The sequence below is a fragment of the Aethalodelphis obliquidens genome, unplaced genomic scaffold, assembly GCF_003676395.1.
Source record: "Aethalodelphis obliquidens isolate GAN/ISIS:26980383/991018 unplaced genomic scaffold, ASM367639v1 scaffold13, whole genome shotgun sequence".
Classification (NCBI taxonomy): domain Eukaryota; kingdom Metazoa; phylum Chordata; class Mammalia; order Artiodactyla; family Delphinidae; genus Aethalodelphis; species Aethalodelphis obliquidens.
Window position 1 is genome coordinate 24867582 of NW_020837957.1, and position 15761 is coordinate 24883342.

At 37.8% G+C, this 15761-nt stretch overlaps 1 protein-coding gene across 4 annotated transcripts in view; it reads left to right on the forward strand.

Annotated features, from left to right (window-relative positions):
• Positions 1–6754: 6754 nt before the first annotated feature.
• PKN2 (protein kinase N2) overlaps positions 6755–15761 on the forward strand; it is a 148168-nt gene continuing 139161 nt past the window's right edge. For 2 of the 4 annotated variants that reach the window (XM_027114253.1, XM_027114256.1), the window contains exon 1: positions 6755–7245. In XM_027114253.1, the coding sequence (XP_026970054.1) occupies positions 7198–7245 (48 nt within the window). In that variant the 5' untranslated portion in view covers positions 6755–7197. The remainder of the gene's footprint in view (positions 7246–15761) is intronic. The other 2 variants (XM_027114254.1, XM_027114255.1) reach the window with 1 other exon arrangement.

Sequence of the window (15761 nt, forward strand, 5' to 3'; positions counted from 1 at the left end):
CCACTTATAGATATTATAAAATATTGTCTATATTCCTTGTACTGTGCAATATATCCTTGTAGTTTATTTTATACATAGTAGTTTGTACCTTTTAATCCCCTGTCCCTATCTGGTCCCTCCCCCTTCCCTCTCCCCACTGTAACCACTAGTTTGTTCTCTATATCTGTGAGTCTGTTTCTTTTTTGTTATACTCACTAGTTTGTTTTATATTTCAGATTCCACATATAAGTGATATCATACAGTATTTGTCTTTATCTGTCTGACTTATTTCACTTAGCATAATACCCTCCGAGTTCATCCATGTTGTTGCAAGTGTCAAAATTTCATTCTTCTTTATGGCTGAGTAGTATTCCACTCTGTGTGTGTGTGTGTGTGTGTACACATTACTTCTTTTTTATTCATTCACTTGTTGATGGACACTTAGGTTGCTTCCATATTAGGTTGCTATGAACATTGGGGTGCATATATCTTTTCTAATTAATGTTCATTTTCTTCAGATAGACACCCAGGAGTGGGATTGCTGGATCATATGGTAGTTCTATTTTTAGTTTTTTGAGGAACCTCCATACTGTTGTCCATAGTGGCTGCACCAATTTACATTCCCACCAACAGTGCACAAGGGTTCCCCTTTCTCCACAACCTTGCCAATATTTGTTATTTGTGGTGTTCAATAATTCTTAAGAGTATGAAGGGATCCTGAGGGTTAGAACAAAAAGTTTAACTTCTCAATGGTGGTTAAAACATTTGTTTTCCATTACTTCAAATACATAAAATTCAAAATGTTACCATTCATTTGATGTCATGTACCGAGCTAGGAAAATGGTATTTTCTGGTATCCTTTTCAGGAGGACATTGCATATTCGGGGGAGAAATTTCCAAACAATCTTGTTTGGTATAACAGTTGAGAATCAGAAGGACCATGAGTATGGTCAAACTCTAAAAGCCTGGGAAAGGAGCAGGATTTGCTTGTTAATCTGTTGAGGGTGGAAAAAGAGAGGTAGACCCAGCGTCAGGGGGAAAGTCATCATATTCTATAGTGTGACCCCTCTTAAATCTTTGGTACGAGGTTAATGAATTAATAAATGCTTGAAAACAGCTTGTATTGGGGATAACTTGTCATGGGTTGAGCTTTAGGTCCATGTAAATATAGGCAGAAACAAGGGCCATGGACAGTAGGGAGTGGTTATGGGAGTGTTTGTGGAGGGACAGAGAAACAGGAAAGCATGTGTAAATAACATGTCAGAGTCCCCAAAACTGGATTGGGAGAAACAGAGTCTCTTGACTTTAGAGGCTATGAAACTGGGCATTCACGGTAAGCTTACCTAGCAGACAGTTATCCTAAAATATTTCTGCAATACATACATAAACACACCTACATACATAATATCTATGCATAAGAGATACTATACTAGGCCCTATAGACACACGGACACTCTTTAGGTGGGCTTAAGTCTAGCAGGAGAAAAATATTGTATACAATGACTTGACAAAGAAGAAATTTAAGTGCCCAAATAGATGTATCAATGAAGTGCTGTGGGGAGGTTCATATTAGGTTTAATATATACTTGTTTATAATTTGTATATTTGCTGAATATATATTGTCAGAATGAATATATATATATATATTGAATATATATATTGTCAGAATCTTTTGGGAATAATAAGTAGACTGGATAGAAAATGAGTCATTGAAAGAGGAGACAGCAGTATTTAACTTTTATTGCTTGTCCTACCCACTTCTACCCTATAGCCAGAATGGTGGTGTCATTCGTTCCCTGATGGTTCTCACCTTGGCTTGATGTCTTAACGTCTGCTTTAGAGTGTGTGTGTGGGGGGGGCACATACACAGAGTAGCTTTAGCAAAAAGAAAGACTTATTAGGGGAACACAGGAGACTCCCAAAACACGAGAATAGAGTAGCTGAACTTCCCAGAAGACTGGAGCAAGCAAATGGTAAGACACTGGGAACTAATTCACGTACATTTCTTCCACTGTCCTGGTGCCACAAAGTCTCTCACCTCTGCTTCTCTTTCCACATCACCAGATTCTCCTGTCTTTTAAATCTCTTGGCTTCTCTCCATTTCCAATGCCATGACCCCAGTCTAAACTACTATTCATTATTTAATCCTAATTTTTCTCCCCCAGTCTACTCTTGCCCATTTCTAATCTTGTTGTCACCATAGCCAACGTGATTTGTTAAAAAATGGAAAATTTATTCAATGGTTTTCCATTGCTCCTAGGATAAACATCAAAATCTTAAACATGGTGTGGAACTGGATTACTATTCACCTACATTCAGTGCCCATCGTTGTGGTGTCCCTCTCTGTAGGAAGATTATACAACCCTGCCCCTTGTTGCTTTCAGGCACAGCAAAAGTTTGGCTGATGAAATGTGAAAGAAATATGACCAAACACTTTAAGAACCAGTGGGTGATTTACCACTTTTCTTCTCCTTCTGACATGACAATGGCAATACTCCAGATAACGACTGCACTGTTAGCCTGAGTCCAGAGTGAAGACGGCATGGAGCAGAACCTTGGTGGCCATGTAGCATGAAAGATAAATAAACCTTATTGTTGGCCACTGAGAATTTTTGGAATCATTTGTTACTCAACATAACCTAGCCCATCCTAACTGATACACATGATCTATAAGCTCCTGCTTATTGCTTTGTTTCTTTGCTATAGTTCCACTGGTCTTTCAGTACTTAATTAAGATGCTCCCTCCCCTTCTAGAACATTTATCTAAGTTATTCTTTCTCTTTGGAAAGTTCTTTACACCTTTTTTGTCCAGTTAACATATACAAGTGAGATCTCAGCATAAGTGTGAAGTACTTAGGAAAGAATTGCCTGACCTGTGTTTAAAGTACCCTGAATTCACCTTCTTTGTCATTACGTCTCTTTAACTAACCATAAGCCCCATCAAGACAAAGGCCAGTTATGCCTCAATAACCATTATATTCCCAGTGACAGAGAGGAAGGACTTCGTTTCTCTTTCCAAAAACAGCTTTTTCTGCATGTTTGGACACATGGCAAAAAATAGCCATTCTAGCCCTACAACCATAACCCTCCCACCATTGCTGGTCTAGGGCCACCAACTGACCAACATTTCAATATTCTATTTTCAAATTCTTGGGGAGGTAATCTGGTTAGCTAAACTTGGACATGTTCTATCATGGCCCACCCATAATTTGCTGAAAGATCTAGATTAAGCCAAATCAACATGGCTACAGAGACTTCTTTTCTGGTGGCAGAGGTAATTCTCAGAGAAGTGAACGTGGGCTGAGCAGACACCTCCAAAAGTATCTGCTATGGTCGCTACAACTTAACTCTACTGTGTTCTCAACTTTAAGAATCTTGTTCTCAAAATTATCTTCATAGAGCTTGCAAGGGAACATCCCTGCAAGGGGTTTCCTAAGGAAGAAAAAGGTGGTGACCAAGTAGTTCTGACTGTCTCTCTGAGTTTGCCTCTCCTTTGGGAGTCTCTTAGTTTGATTACCACTGCTACTTTACTTTTATCCCTTGGGAGTAGGGAGTTACTTTTTTTTTTCCTTCCCGCTAACTTGCAAAAACAACAATAACAGGGGCTTCCCTGGTGGCGCAGTGGTTAAGAATCCGCCTGCCAATGCAGGGGACACGGGTTCGAGCCCTGGTCCGGGAAGATCCCACATGCCGCAGAGAAACTAAGTCCATGCACCACAACTACTGAGCCTGTGCTCTAGAGCCCGTGAGACACAACTACTGAGCCCATGTGCCATGAATACTGAAGCCCGCGTGCCTAGAGCCCGTGCTCCGCAACAAGAGAAGCCACCGCAATGAGAAGCCCATGCACCACAACGAAGAGTAGCCCCTGCTCGCTGCAACTAGAGAAAGCCCACGCGCAGCAACAAAGACGCAGTGCAGCCAAAAATAAAAAAAGTAATAATAACAAACAAATCACTATTTCTACATGTTTGGTCATCTCTACTTCTTAAAGACCTTTAAAATATCTATGAAAAATTTTAAAAGCTACCTGCAAAATTAGTGACACAATTCAGATTTTTTTTATGTCTTTAATTTCTTACATGGAAATTAGTAAAATTAAAAAAATTCCTCTTTTTCATTGTTAATATAAATTAGAACATAACTTGAGGTGAACTATATTTAGGATTCCTCAAAAACATCTGCAAGTAGGGACTGAATATAGCTCATCTGAATCAACATGATATACGCTTCCATTAAAACTTTTTCAAGTATGCTTCATTTTGATAAATATATTCCATGTCCTATTATTTGTTCTTTTCCCCCACTTACCACCCCCCACCCCCTGAACATAAACTGTGATCTGGGTAGTAGTTTTCAGCTTAAGCTAATTTACTGTTTAAACCATCACATTTTCCAGATTCTCAAGCAGTTTTATATTGTCTTGGCTCCCTTTTGTATTGTACCACTTTCCCCAACATAACTAATCTCATAAATAATTCCTATAATTTAAAAAACTTTTTATGCTGGTTGCTTACATTTACACGTGATATATAAAATTAAAATTACTATTAATACTTGATTTAGCACTAGAAATATGTAAAGTTTGAAATCTTTTTCTATGGTAAAAAATTTGAGAGACTATAATGCTTTGAGTTCATTTTTTAATCTATTTTAAAGTACTTATAGCAGCATGGATTAAGTTTAAAGAAGCACAGGATTGGCAATTAGGAGATTTAGATTCCAGTTTCCATCTCTGCCACTAAGGGTAATAATGTTCCCATGCTCCTAATAGTTAAGTAAATTATGGCTTATTTTTCTTCTACGTATAGTAAGTGTCGGACTCAACATTTTAAGTCTCTTCTACCTTTAAAATACCATGGTACTAAAAGGTGAACATCTTTCTCTTATATCTATATTTATTTTTAAAAAGAATGCTCATTCACTATATTTCTAACTCCTTACATAGGTACTTTTAAATTACATCATTATTAAGCACCTACTATGTGTGCCAGCTATCTCAAATCCATTCTGGAGTAAGGCAAAAGAAAAATAAGCAAAATATATCTAAATGCATTTAATGCCACTGAATTGTATACTTAAAATTGTTAAAATGGTAAATTTTATGTAATGTATTTTTAGTACACACAAAATATGTATATCTATCTATCATCTATCTGAATGCAGTGGTCCCCTAACGTTTTGTGACTATCATTTAAAATTGCACTATAGTTGTTTGGACACAAGTCTGTTTCTCCAAAGGACTCAATCACTCCAGGGACAAGGACTCTTTCTTAATCCTAGCTGTAGCTCCAGGGTCTAGAACACTGTCTGGCTCTTACCAGGGAGGGCATTTTTATCCTGGTTTTTCCAAGTGTTGTTGTAGCATATGTTTTAATTATCATTTTCAACCAAGGCTATGTATTAAACATATAAACAGTTTTTAAACTTTTGAAAGACTCACCAGAAAAATTCTCTATCACATGAATTGGAGTTCAGAAAATGTGATCACAGAACTCTAGACAAGTGTTTGTCAAATAAATGCATTAGACTTTAGAAGGTAAAAAGATAAACTTAAGTCCTAGCATCAGCCCAACAGATCTTACATGAAGCTTAAGAGGTTCATGAGAGCATACTTAAGAAGTATGCCTACTAAGCCATTCTTCAAGTAGCTATCTAACTAAACTATCCGTATCACTTTCCCTAAGTAGTTTTTAACAAAGCCATGGCATCTCAGCCTCAAATAATCAAAAGTTAAGCAGGTGCCTAGAATATGCATTCACTCCTCAGACAAAAGCTACGGGATGGAGATTTTGTTGACATTCCTGAATATTATAGTGTCATTTCTTAAACCCCCAATTTAAGACTACTTAGCTACATGTTACTAATAGGTTAACCTGGATGTTTACTACAACAGGGAAAGTTGGCTTTTTCCCATTCATGGGGCTAATCCCGCCCCACCGCCTTCACTTTAAATTCAGTTAAAACAATTCAAGAAGCCAACTAACTAAATTCTAAACTCAAAAGCCCAAACCACAGTAGTGCAGCGCTTGGGAAAAGGTATCTTTAAAAAACTGTGCATTAGGGCTTCCCTAGTGGCGCAGTGGTTGAGAGTCCGCCTGCCGATGCAGGCGACGCGGGTTCGTGCCCCGGTCCGGGAAGATCCCACATGCCGCGGACCGGCTGGGCCCGTGAGCCATGGCCGCTGAGCCTGTGCGTCCGGAGCCTGTGCTCCGCAACGGGAGAGGCCACAACAGAGAGAGGCCCGCGTACCGCAAGAAAACAAAAACAAAAACAAAACAAAACAAAAAACTGCATTGAGTTGCCAGAGGTCGAGAGCCGCTAACATTTCTTGAAAAGTACAGACCACACCCCACTTTCGCCAGCTGTGCACCTTACTGGTCGCAGAGGCGCGCAGAGGGTGGGTGCGAGCAAAAGGCAAGATTAATAGCTTGGGCTGGGGAATATTCTATCAGGTTTGAGTCCCGAAACTCTTTGGGTTCTGGAGGTTAGAAAAGGGTCCGTTTACGTTAGGTCTAAACTGTGGCAAGCAAAGAGAAAAGGACCTGGGGAAAAAAACAAAAAGAAGCGAGTAGTTTCCCGATTTCCAGCGTTCACAGCGGGGCAGTTAAACAAGCAGGAAAGCGGGCGTGTGTTTTCTTCTTCCTCTTCCCGCTTCCCAGGAGACGCGAGCCCAGCCCGCTCCCCCCCTTTTCACCCTGGCTGGGTCCAATGGCAGTCCCCGCCGCGGAGCCTGGTCGGAAGCCGCCCCGCCCCGCTCCCGCCCTCTGGGTCCCCTCCGCCCCACCTCCTTCGCCCGGCGGGAGGCGGCGGCCGCGGCCGTCACGTGCCCTGGCAGCCGCCAAGTGAGGCCGCTTTTGCGACGCGGTGACAGCCAAATGGTGCGACAGGAGGAGTTGCCGCCGCGGCCGCACAGCCCCGCACCGAGAGGTTCGAGGCGGCTCCTGGCGTCGCCCTGAGGCAGCGACTGAGCAAGAGAGTCCAGCACGGGCGGGCGGCGGCGAGGGGGAGCCCGCTACGAGTGTCCCGGCTCCCCGCCGCTCTCCAAGGACCGGGCGAAATAAGCCGCGCCTCCAGCAGGGGCTGCGCCTCCATGAATCCCTAGGTTTTTTTCTTTCTCTCCCCGCTCCTCACCCCCCACCCCGGATCCCGTCCCGCCTTCTCCCTTCGCCCGCCAGCAGCGGCCGCGTCCAGGTGTGGAGTCCAGAGCGGAAAGCAATGGCGTCCAACCCCGAACGGGGGGAGATTCTGCTCACGGAGCTGCAGGTAAGGGCCGCGGCCCGTGCACGAGGCGCTGGCGGAGCAGAGGGAGAGAGTCTGGCGCGGGGTAGGGGGCCTAGGGGAGCCGTGCGGCCGCCGCGCCCCTAGCCCGCTAAGTGAGGAAACTCGGGGATGTCACTCGGAAGCCGCTTCCTTCTGGAGCCAGAGCCTCTGCCCCCGCCGGAGCCGTGGCCTGCCACCAACTTAATTTGACTCTGCCTACCAGAGGGACCCCATCCTGCGGCCGGCGTCTGCTCTCACCCGGTCTCCGGGGCGGCCAGTTCGCCTCCCCCTCTCTTGTGTCAGAGCCGCCCGCGGACACCCCTGGCGCCCCCTACCTCCTGCGGGCCGGACCCCGCCCCGCCTTTCCCTCGAACACCGCTCCTTAAACTCCTTTGAATGACTCCCAAGCTGTTTTCTTGTCCCTCCCCTTCCCCTCAGACTCTGCACAAAGAGCGCCCCCATAACTTCCAGTCCCCAGACAAGTTTTTTTTTTTTTTTAAAGAAAAAACAAAAATAAAGTGTCTCACCCAATGCTGGCTTCACTTCACCAACCCTCTTTAGGTGGCTAGATTTCTTTCTTTTATTTTGAGGGCTAACCCATTTATTTCTTTTTTACCAAGTGATAGTTACATGGTCCCCTTCTCAGCTACTCCCGGCTCAGATCCGGAAGCTCAGATGCTGATGCTTTTCAGGCTTTCATTTTCCCTCCTGTTTGAATACCAAAAAAAGAACTACAGAAGTTGTTTACAAACGGCAAAGCAGTCGACTAAGGGAAAATGTTGGGCACCACATGCTTGCAGAAGATGTGAACAAAATAGATCCCTTAATTAAAGTCCACGTTGATTAGCAGTATTATTCTTCCCATTTTCCAGCTAAATATTTGATGATGTAGGCACGATATTGGTGTTTAGGTCTCTTTGATGTGCAGGGTACGTGCGCTACCTTGTTGGGTTTATTTTTCTTTACTTTGGAGTGTCCCAGAGATGTTTACGTCTGGATTAAAGTTTCATGCTTGTTCTTTGACTTAAACTTATTTTGGTTTGTTTAAATATAGTCGTCTTTTAGCTACTCGAAGATTGAGATGGGAGTTAAAAGAAAAAAAATAGCCTACGTACATTCGTTTTTGTGTGTTGGGCAGTTAATTTTTTTTGAGAAGGCTGAATCTAGACACTCTGAAGGGTTCATTCTTGATGATTTCAAAATTCAGTTGCTTCTAAGTTTTTTGCTGTTTAAATGTATTTTCGATAAATTCCTAGATTAGCTTGGTTTATTGTGCAGTTAGATGTAAGCTTGAAGGCATATAATACTCGATATTTCCTCCATAAAAATAGATTTCAACAAGGTATATCAATGCACTTTTGCAAATTTGGAATCCTTTGGAAATGCAAGGCTGAATTTCATATTATTGAACATGTTGCTATATAGTGTTTTAATTACTCTTAGTCTTTTCTAAGGAAGTCTTCCAGCATACCAGTTAGCTAAATGAATGGAATTTATTGTTTTATTACTTTACGTGAGCTTTTGAAAAGAAGTTTGAGGCACATCAGAAATGCTTTCCATTGCCTAGTCTTGAAATTTGAAAAGCATATTTTACTTCTGACTGAAAAAAAGCCATGAAAATAACAGAATTTTTCCTTGAGTGGAGTGGCTTCAGAATCATAAAGTATTTGGCATCCTTATTTGTATTTTATAGAAAGTTGATGTAAAAAACTCTTATTTTGGTACTGAATGTGAAAATATATTTTCATGTATATTAAAATATAACATTTAGGGACTTTTAATAAAACCATTTTTTACAATAACAAAGAAGCAAGTCAAATAAATAGGAATATTTAAATATGAGTATTTTAAAAATGGGACCAGACTAGGGGAATGTCCAATCTAAAGTTAGACTTTTAAATAAACTAAAATGTAACTCCCTCCAGTAAAAGAATAGTTTTTAATAAGTGTTACATTTTAGGTTGTCATGTATATCCAGGACATTTTTCTTGGTGTATTTGACTCCCAATTCTAATAAAAGTTATTGCATTTGGACTTTATCATGTTTATTAAAATAATTGAAAATATTATTTATATCAGCACTCAAAGATGAACCATGATAAAATTTGCTTCACCAAGTATATGCATCTGTTCAAACATTTTATTATTTCATTGGGTCATGAAACTAGAATATAGTAACCAAATATTTATCAAACTTGTTTGGAGAACCAGTTTTTAAAAACCTTCTAAGTTGTTTGAATTTATTTAAATTGAAAAGTTGTTTAATGTGAGGTTCTTAATGCTTTTCTGCCATACAGATTTTAAGTAATTAAATAATAATTTGTGTAGCAAGTTTTTAAATTGTTTAGTTGAAATTGTTACTTTGCCATATCTTTTCTCACTCTGAAAGTTACATGTTACAACTTCTTTTAATGAAATTTATACTTTATTTAGAAACATTGTACATCCAACATGTAAAAAATTATTTTTCGAATTATATGGCAGAATTTGAAATACTTTACTTGAGGTGGAATTGGCTTATTAATAAGTTTTGATTGTGGAAAGACAAAGAAAATCTGAAACCACAGTCTTGTTAATTGTAATATTTCTATATAATGTAATGTTTCTAACTCTTGTTAGTAATTTAAGAGACATTCAACAAGGAATCATTAATAAAGTATATACAAAGTTTGAAGGCTAGAGGCTTCAATGTGTAAGGAAGAATATTTGCTGTGGTAAAAATAAAAATAGGCTGTTAAAAAACATAAACTTAGTTGGCAATTTCTAATTTTTATCTCTTGTAATTAACTTGTTATGTCAAGTTCTCTTGTTTTTTATTTGAAGTGTAGTGGGAAAATGAGTGTGATACTTTCATGAGGCCAAAGAAATTAAAGTTTATTTTCAAGGAAACTGAGTTAATAATGAAAACGATATAAAGAATCTCAAAATGAAAATGTTGGCTACAACAATAATTTTGTAGAGTGTAGACCCAGATATCGAGTAGCATACTTATAAAGTTACCTTGTTGATTATCGGATATTCATCTTCATCAAAATAGCTAATAAAGTGTTGGGAATCTTGAATTCCATTCTCAGCAGAATTTATTTAGGTAGAGGTGACTTGCTCAAGTGGAAGGTTGAGGTAGCTGGTCTTAAGTTACAGGGATTCATTTCAAGAAACCTTTATTGAGTAGCTACCAAAGGTATATTGGAGGGCATAAAGATGACAGGATATGGCTTTTACTTTCTAGAGGAGAGTACAAATAACGTTTATTGATTATCTGCTGTATGATAGACATTGTACTTGGTACCCTGTGTACCTTATGTAATCTTTAAAACAATCCAATAAAGTGAGTGTTGTTATTTACATTTTACAGATCAGGAAACTAAGTTCAGGAATAGTTAAGTCAGTCATTCATGTTCACAATGTTAAGTCTGAGTTTGAATTTGGATTTATATCTTTTCCACTACACCATTTTGTAATATGTGGACCCATAAATGTTTTGCATTCCAATATTGTAAATGTGTGAACTTTCTAAAAATTGGCCCAAAATGTAGTTAACCAGAGTTAACTTTAATATAAACTTTATACTACTTGTTAGGTTCCTCTCGAACAAGGAAAAGTGATTTCCACATTTTATTTGGTAGTCTATAATTTTTGTTTGTTTGTTTGTTTTTGTTTTTTTGCGGTACGCGGGCCTCTCTCTGTTGTGGCCTCTCCCGTTGCGGAGCACAGGCCCCGGATGCGCAGGCTCAGCGGCCATGGCTCACGGGCCCAGCCGCTCCGCGGCATGTGGGATCTTCCCGGACCAGGGCACGAACCTGTGTCCTCTGCATCGGCAGGCGGACTCTCAACCTCTGCGCCACCAGGGAAGCCCCGGTAGTCTATAATTTAACAGTGCTTTATTATTGCAAATAAGGTATAACATTCTACAAAGAATAACAGTACAATAACATTTTTGCAGGTTTTCTTCATTTAACAATTAATGTTTCTGATGAAAGTTGTCAGATGTTCACCCAAAACCTTCCAAAAGATTTCACGTTTCTCTGTAGACTGTCCGTAAGATAAACTTTGTTTTAAAATTTTAAGCTATGTAACCAAGCTGTGTGTTTGGCACTGAGTAGGTACACAGTACATTGATGAGAAGGCTCCATTTGTTACCTAGGATGAGAAATGTCTTGACTGTTGAAAGTTGACTATGATCATTGACTTAAGAAATTACTTAGTTTTCTTTATTTTACATTTCTAATCCCTTGTCCCAAAAATATTCCCTTAAAAAGTTCAAAAGGGATTTCTGCACTAGTTATGTTATATCTACATACAGCACCCTCTTATTTTACACATTTGATGGGAAATTAGGAGGTGGCATCTAATTTTGCAGTGATACTGGAACGTAGAAGGTGTCTGTGTTGGGAGGATTAAGACTAGCATGAGTTGGGGGAATGTAGCATGAGAAAGTAGGTAGATGGTTAAGACACATTTTACAGGTTTTTTTCAAATTATCAATGTAATACAAGTGTATTCTAGAAAATCTGGAAAATGCAGAAAAGCATCAAAGTAAATAGAAAGTGCTAATAGTTCTATCAGAGTAATTGACAAGCTTTTCCAACTTATAAGTCCCATGGCATTTGAGTCCATTTCCTCTTTTTCCTCCCTTTTGTAAAAAAATTGAGATATATTTGACATACAATGTGTGATTTTAAGGTATACGACATACTGATTTGATATTTTTCCTCCCTTCTGTATCCTATTTTACTTATTAGAATTGTAAAGAGAAATGAGGGTTATAGAGTTTTAAGATAGAAATAGCTGTAGGTAAAAAAAAAAATTGCCACTAGTTCTAGATAAGTGGATCAAAGTAGCTTTATTGACTTTTTTATCTCAAAATATTTTTATTTTGAGTAAATCTTTGTGCTGAAACTGGTATTATAAAATGATGGCTCTAAAATGATCATGTTTTTTGGTCATCTCTAATTAGTTAATAGAGAGATGAATATCACTTAAAATAATGTTACTTCCAGAAACATATATGATATTTGAACAAAGTAGTTACTTTTACATCATTTTCTAGTACTGTGTACTCTGTTGAACAATTGTCAAATGTCTACTCTATTTCAAAAACCAATTTTACTCTCATCAGAGTATGACAGAAATCATGTAACATTTAATACGAACAACTTTTGGTATGCAACAGAGTTCAAACTTGGCAACAAAGAAAGTCGAAACTAGTTAAAAGCTTTAAAAAGATACTTAAAATCTTGACTGAGAAAAACATACTAATGAAAAAGTAAACTTCTGATATCTTAGAAAAGTAGAAATAGAGAACATTTATTTTGATACATGTCTAGTTTCTCTTAATTTTATTTAATGAAATCTTATTTGAAACTAGCTCTGTTGTCACATTCAGTTTTTCACAATCTCAGAAAAATTAAATTTGTGTAATATTATATACATAAATATTGTCTGTTAAAAATGAAGAACAGGAAAGCCTGGGAGGAGTGTATTTGATGATAAATACCTTAGATTTGAAGGTAACTGTTGGTGTCATGTTATAGAGATGAACTGATAGACAAGAATTACATAATATATACTGTTATTAGGATATATCTATTTTAGGAACTTGGCAATGTTTACTTTTTCTAATTGGTTGAAGCTTTACTGCCCTGGCTTACAAACATCATAATTTATTGGAAAGTTGTTATTACAGAATTTAGAATTTTAGATTATAGAAAATATACTTACCACCCAACACGTATGCTAAATATCATGTATTTTACAATTAATCATATTGTTTTCCCTTTCCTGTAGTTGTTTCCTTAGAGATTCTCTAAGGAGGTGCTTTTTTTGTCTGTTTCAGAATTTTCATTGAATAAATTTCATTAAATTTTCAGATTTTTTTTCCCATTTATTAAACCTTAGGTACACTGGTTTGGATTAATCATTATCCATCCACATATCATTGTAATAAACACCCATGGACCAGCACTCACTTCCCAACTCCCCCTAAAAGCTAGGAACTTAACCTATACATGGTTTTTCTTCATTCCATCCCCCTACCTCCACCTTCTTGTCATCCAAAGTAACCATCATCCTGAGTCCTGTGTTCATTCTCTTTTTTTAGTTTTGTTGGATATACAATTCTAAAAGTTATATCTTTTATTTTAGTTGTTTTTATATAATTGTGTTCAATATAATCTCTCTAAACTTGATTTTTCACTTATTATTGCTGATTTAACCATATTATTGTATGTTGCTGTAATCACTCATTTTAATTGCTGTGTGATATTTCAATGAGTAAAATATTCAACTCTCCCCTTATTGGATATTTGGATATTTATCCACTGACTTTTCCTTGTTGGGCCTTTATTTATTTTCTGGTTTTTGTAATTGTGAACGATGATACTATGGATGTTCTGTGCATTCTTTCTTATTGCATATATGTAAGAGTTTCTATTAATTATATACCCAGATGTAGAATTGTTGCCTCACAGGGTGATGCCCAGCTTGCAGTGTGGTTGTGCCAATTTATAGTCATGTCAGCAGGTAAGAGACAAAAGATCCCTTGGTCATCCATCCTTTCTGACATTTGCTGTTGTCTTTTAATTTTTACAAATCGGAAGAGTGTAAAATGCGATCTCATCAAATGGTCTTGATTTGCATTTTCCTGATCATCACTGATGTAGAATTTTTTTTTTTTTAATGTTTACTGGCCTTTTATGTTTCCTCTTCAGTGAAATTTCTGTTCATGAGTCTTGCCTATTTTTCTGTGTTTTTTAAATTGATTTATAAGAGTTCTTTATATTCCTCATATAAATCCTTTGTGTGTATTGTGAATGTCTTATCTCAGTTTGTAACTTGTCTTTTCACTTTCTTTTGGGGGTTTGTGGGAGGGACAGTTTTAAGTGTTTTACCTTTTTGGCAAATATTGAAAATCATTTACATCATTGTGATCAGCAAGCCTGCACTTAATATCTAGTCTAGGTTTGGTATAGAAAGGGTAAAGTTATACAGTTTATGACTCATGGATTTACAAAGTTTCCACAGGAATAACTATAGGAAGTTGTATAAAATATTGTATTGTTTAACACATACTAGGCACTCAAATGTTATTTGACTCAAAGGGTAAATTTAGAAATAAATAGTGTAAATTATATATGTAAATAGTCCATCAGTTGCTTATTTTCCCATTCCATATCTTTTCAGTGCAAATTTATTACTATTACTAATTATTAACATTCTTTCATTTGAAGGACAATATATTCCAAGTCTAGAATTATGTGAATTGGTCATTCAGTCATATGCATAGCTTGTCAATAAAGTGCTGTAGCTGATCAGATTTAATACTGGATATAAAATAGAAAATAATTATCTCTTGCAGAATTTACTGGTATTTACAAACCTGGAATCCTAAATGCAGTTCTTGCCATTGCTGTGATATCTGTTGATGAAAAAAAAAACTAAATTTAATATTTGTTAAATTTATTGATGGTATGCCTAAAAAACTTTTGACTAATTGGACACTCCTTAAAATTCCACTGAGAAAAATGTATTTGTTGAATATATAAATATATCATATAATCAAGAAGACTTTTACTTAAGGTACATTTTTAATAAATAAGTGAATTTAGTGGTTCGTCATGTAGCATTTTGATCCATTGACAAATTAGCCTACTTCTCATTTTGCAGCTCCTGTGATTGAATATATCATCCAATATGGCAGTTAATTGTTAAATTATATGTGTGTCTCCCACTTTCAGGCCAGGAACTAGATCTTACTCAGTTTTATGCCCCTAGCACCTGACATATGGCTTTCACTTGATATATGCTTGAATAAATAATGCTTAATAAATAAATGACTGATTTCTGTGACTAATTCTATGACCCGTTTACTACATCTGACTTTTCTGTATTTCTGAAGGTGATCATTCTTTTGTTGCCTGTGTTAGAAAGATCTGCTGGTCACTATCATTTGACTGCAGTCTCAGCCTCTTCAGTTGATTCTTCTATTTATGTAAATTGAATTCATTCATTGCTTTGCCACTGCCCAAGTTTGGGCTCTCATTATCATTTGGATGATTACAGTATCTTGATATTCCACCTCTACTTCTTCAGTCTCATTCTGTTTTTGTTTAGACTATGTACAGCTGCTAGATTCGGAAGTTGTCTGCAGCATTCAGTGACTCCTGACTGCTTGTGAGATACAGTCCTAATTCCTTAGCTCAGAGCTGAAAGCTGTCATTGCCGTGGCCCCAGAATACCTTTTTTTCTTTTTAATTAATTTTTGACGCAGGTGCAAAGGCAATCCTGTGGAGGATTTTCTTTCTTTCTTTCGTTTTTCTTTTAATTAATTAATTTATTTATTTTTGGCTGCATTGGGTCTTCATTGCTGCTCGCGGGCTTTCTCTAGTTGCGGCGAGCAGGGGCTGCTCCCCGTTGATTCTCATTGCAGTGGCTTCTCGTTGCGGAGCGTGGGCTCTAGGCACACGGGCTTCAGTAGTTGTAGCATGCAGGCTCAGTGATTGTGGCTTGCGGGCTTAGTT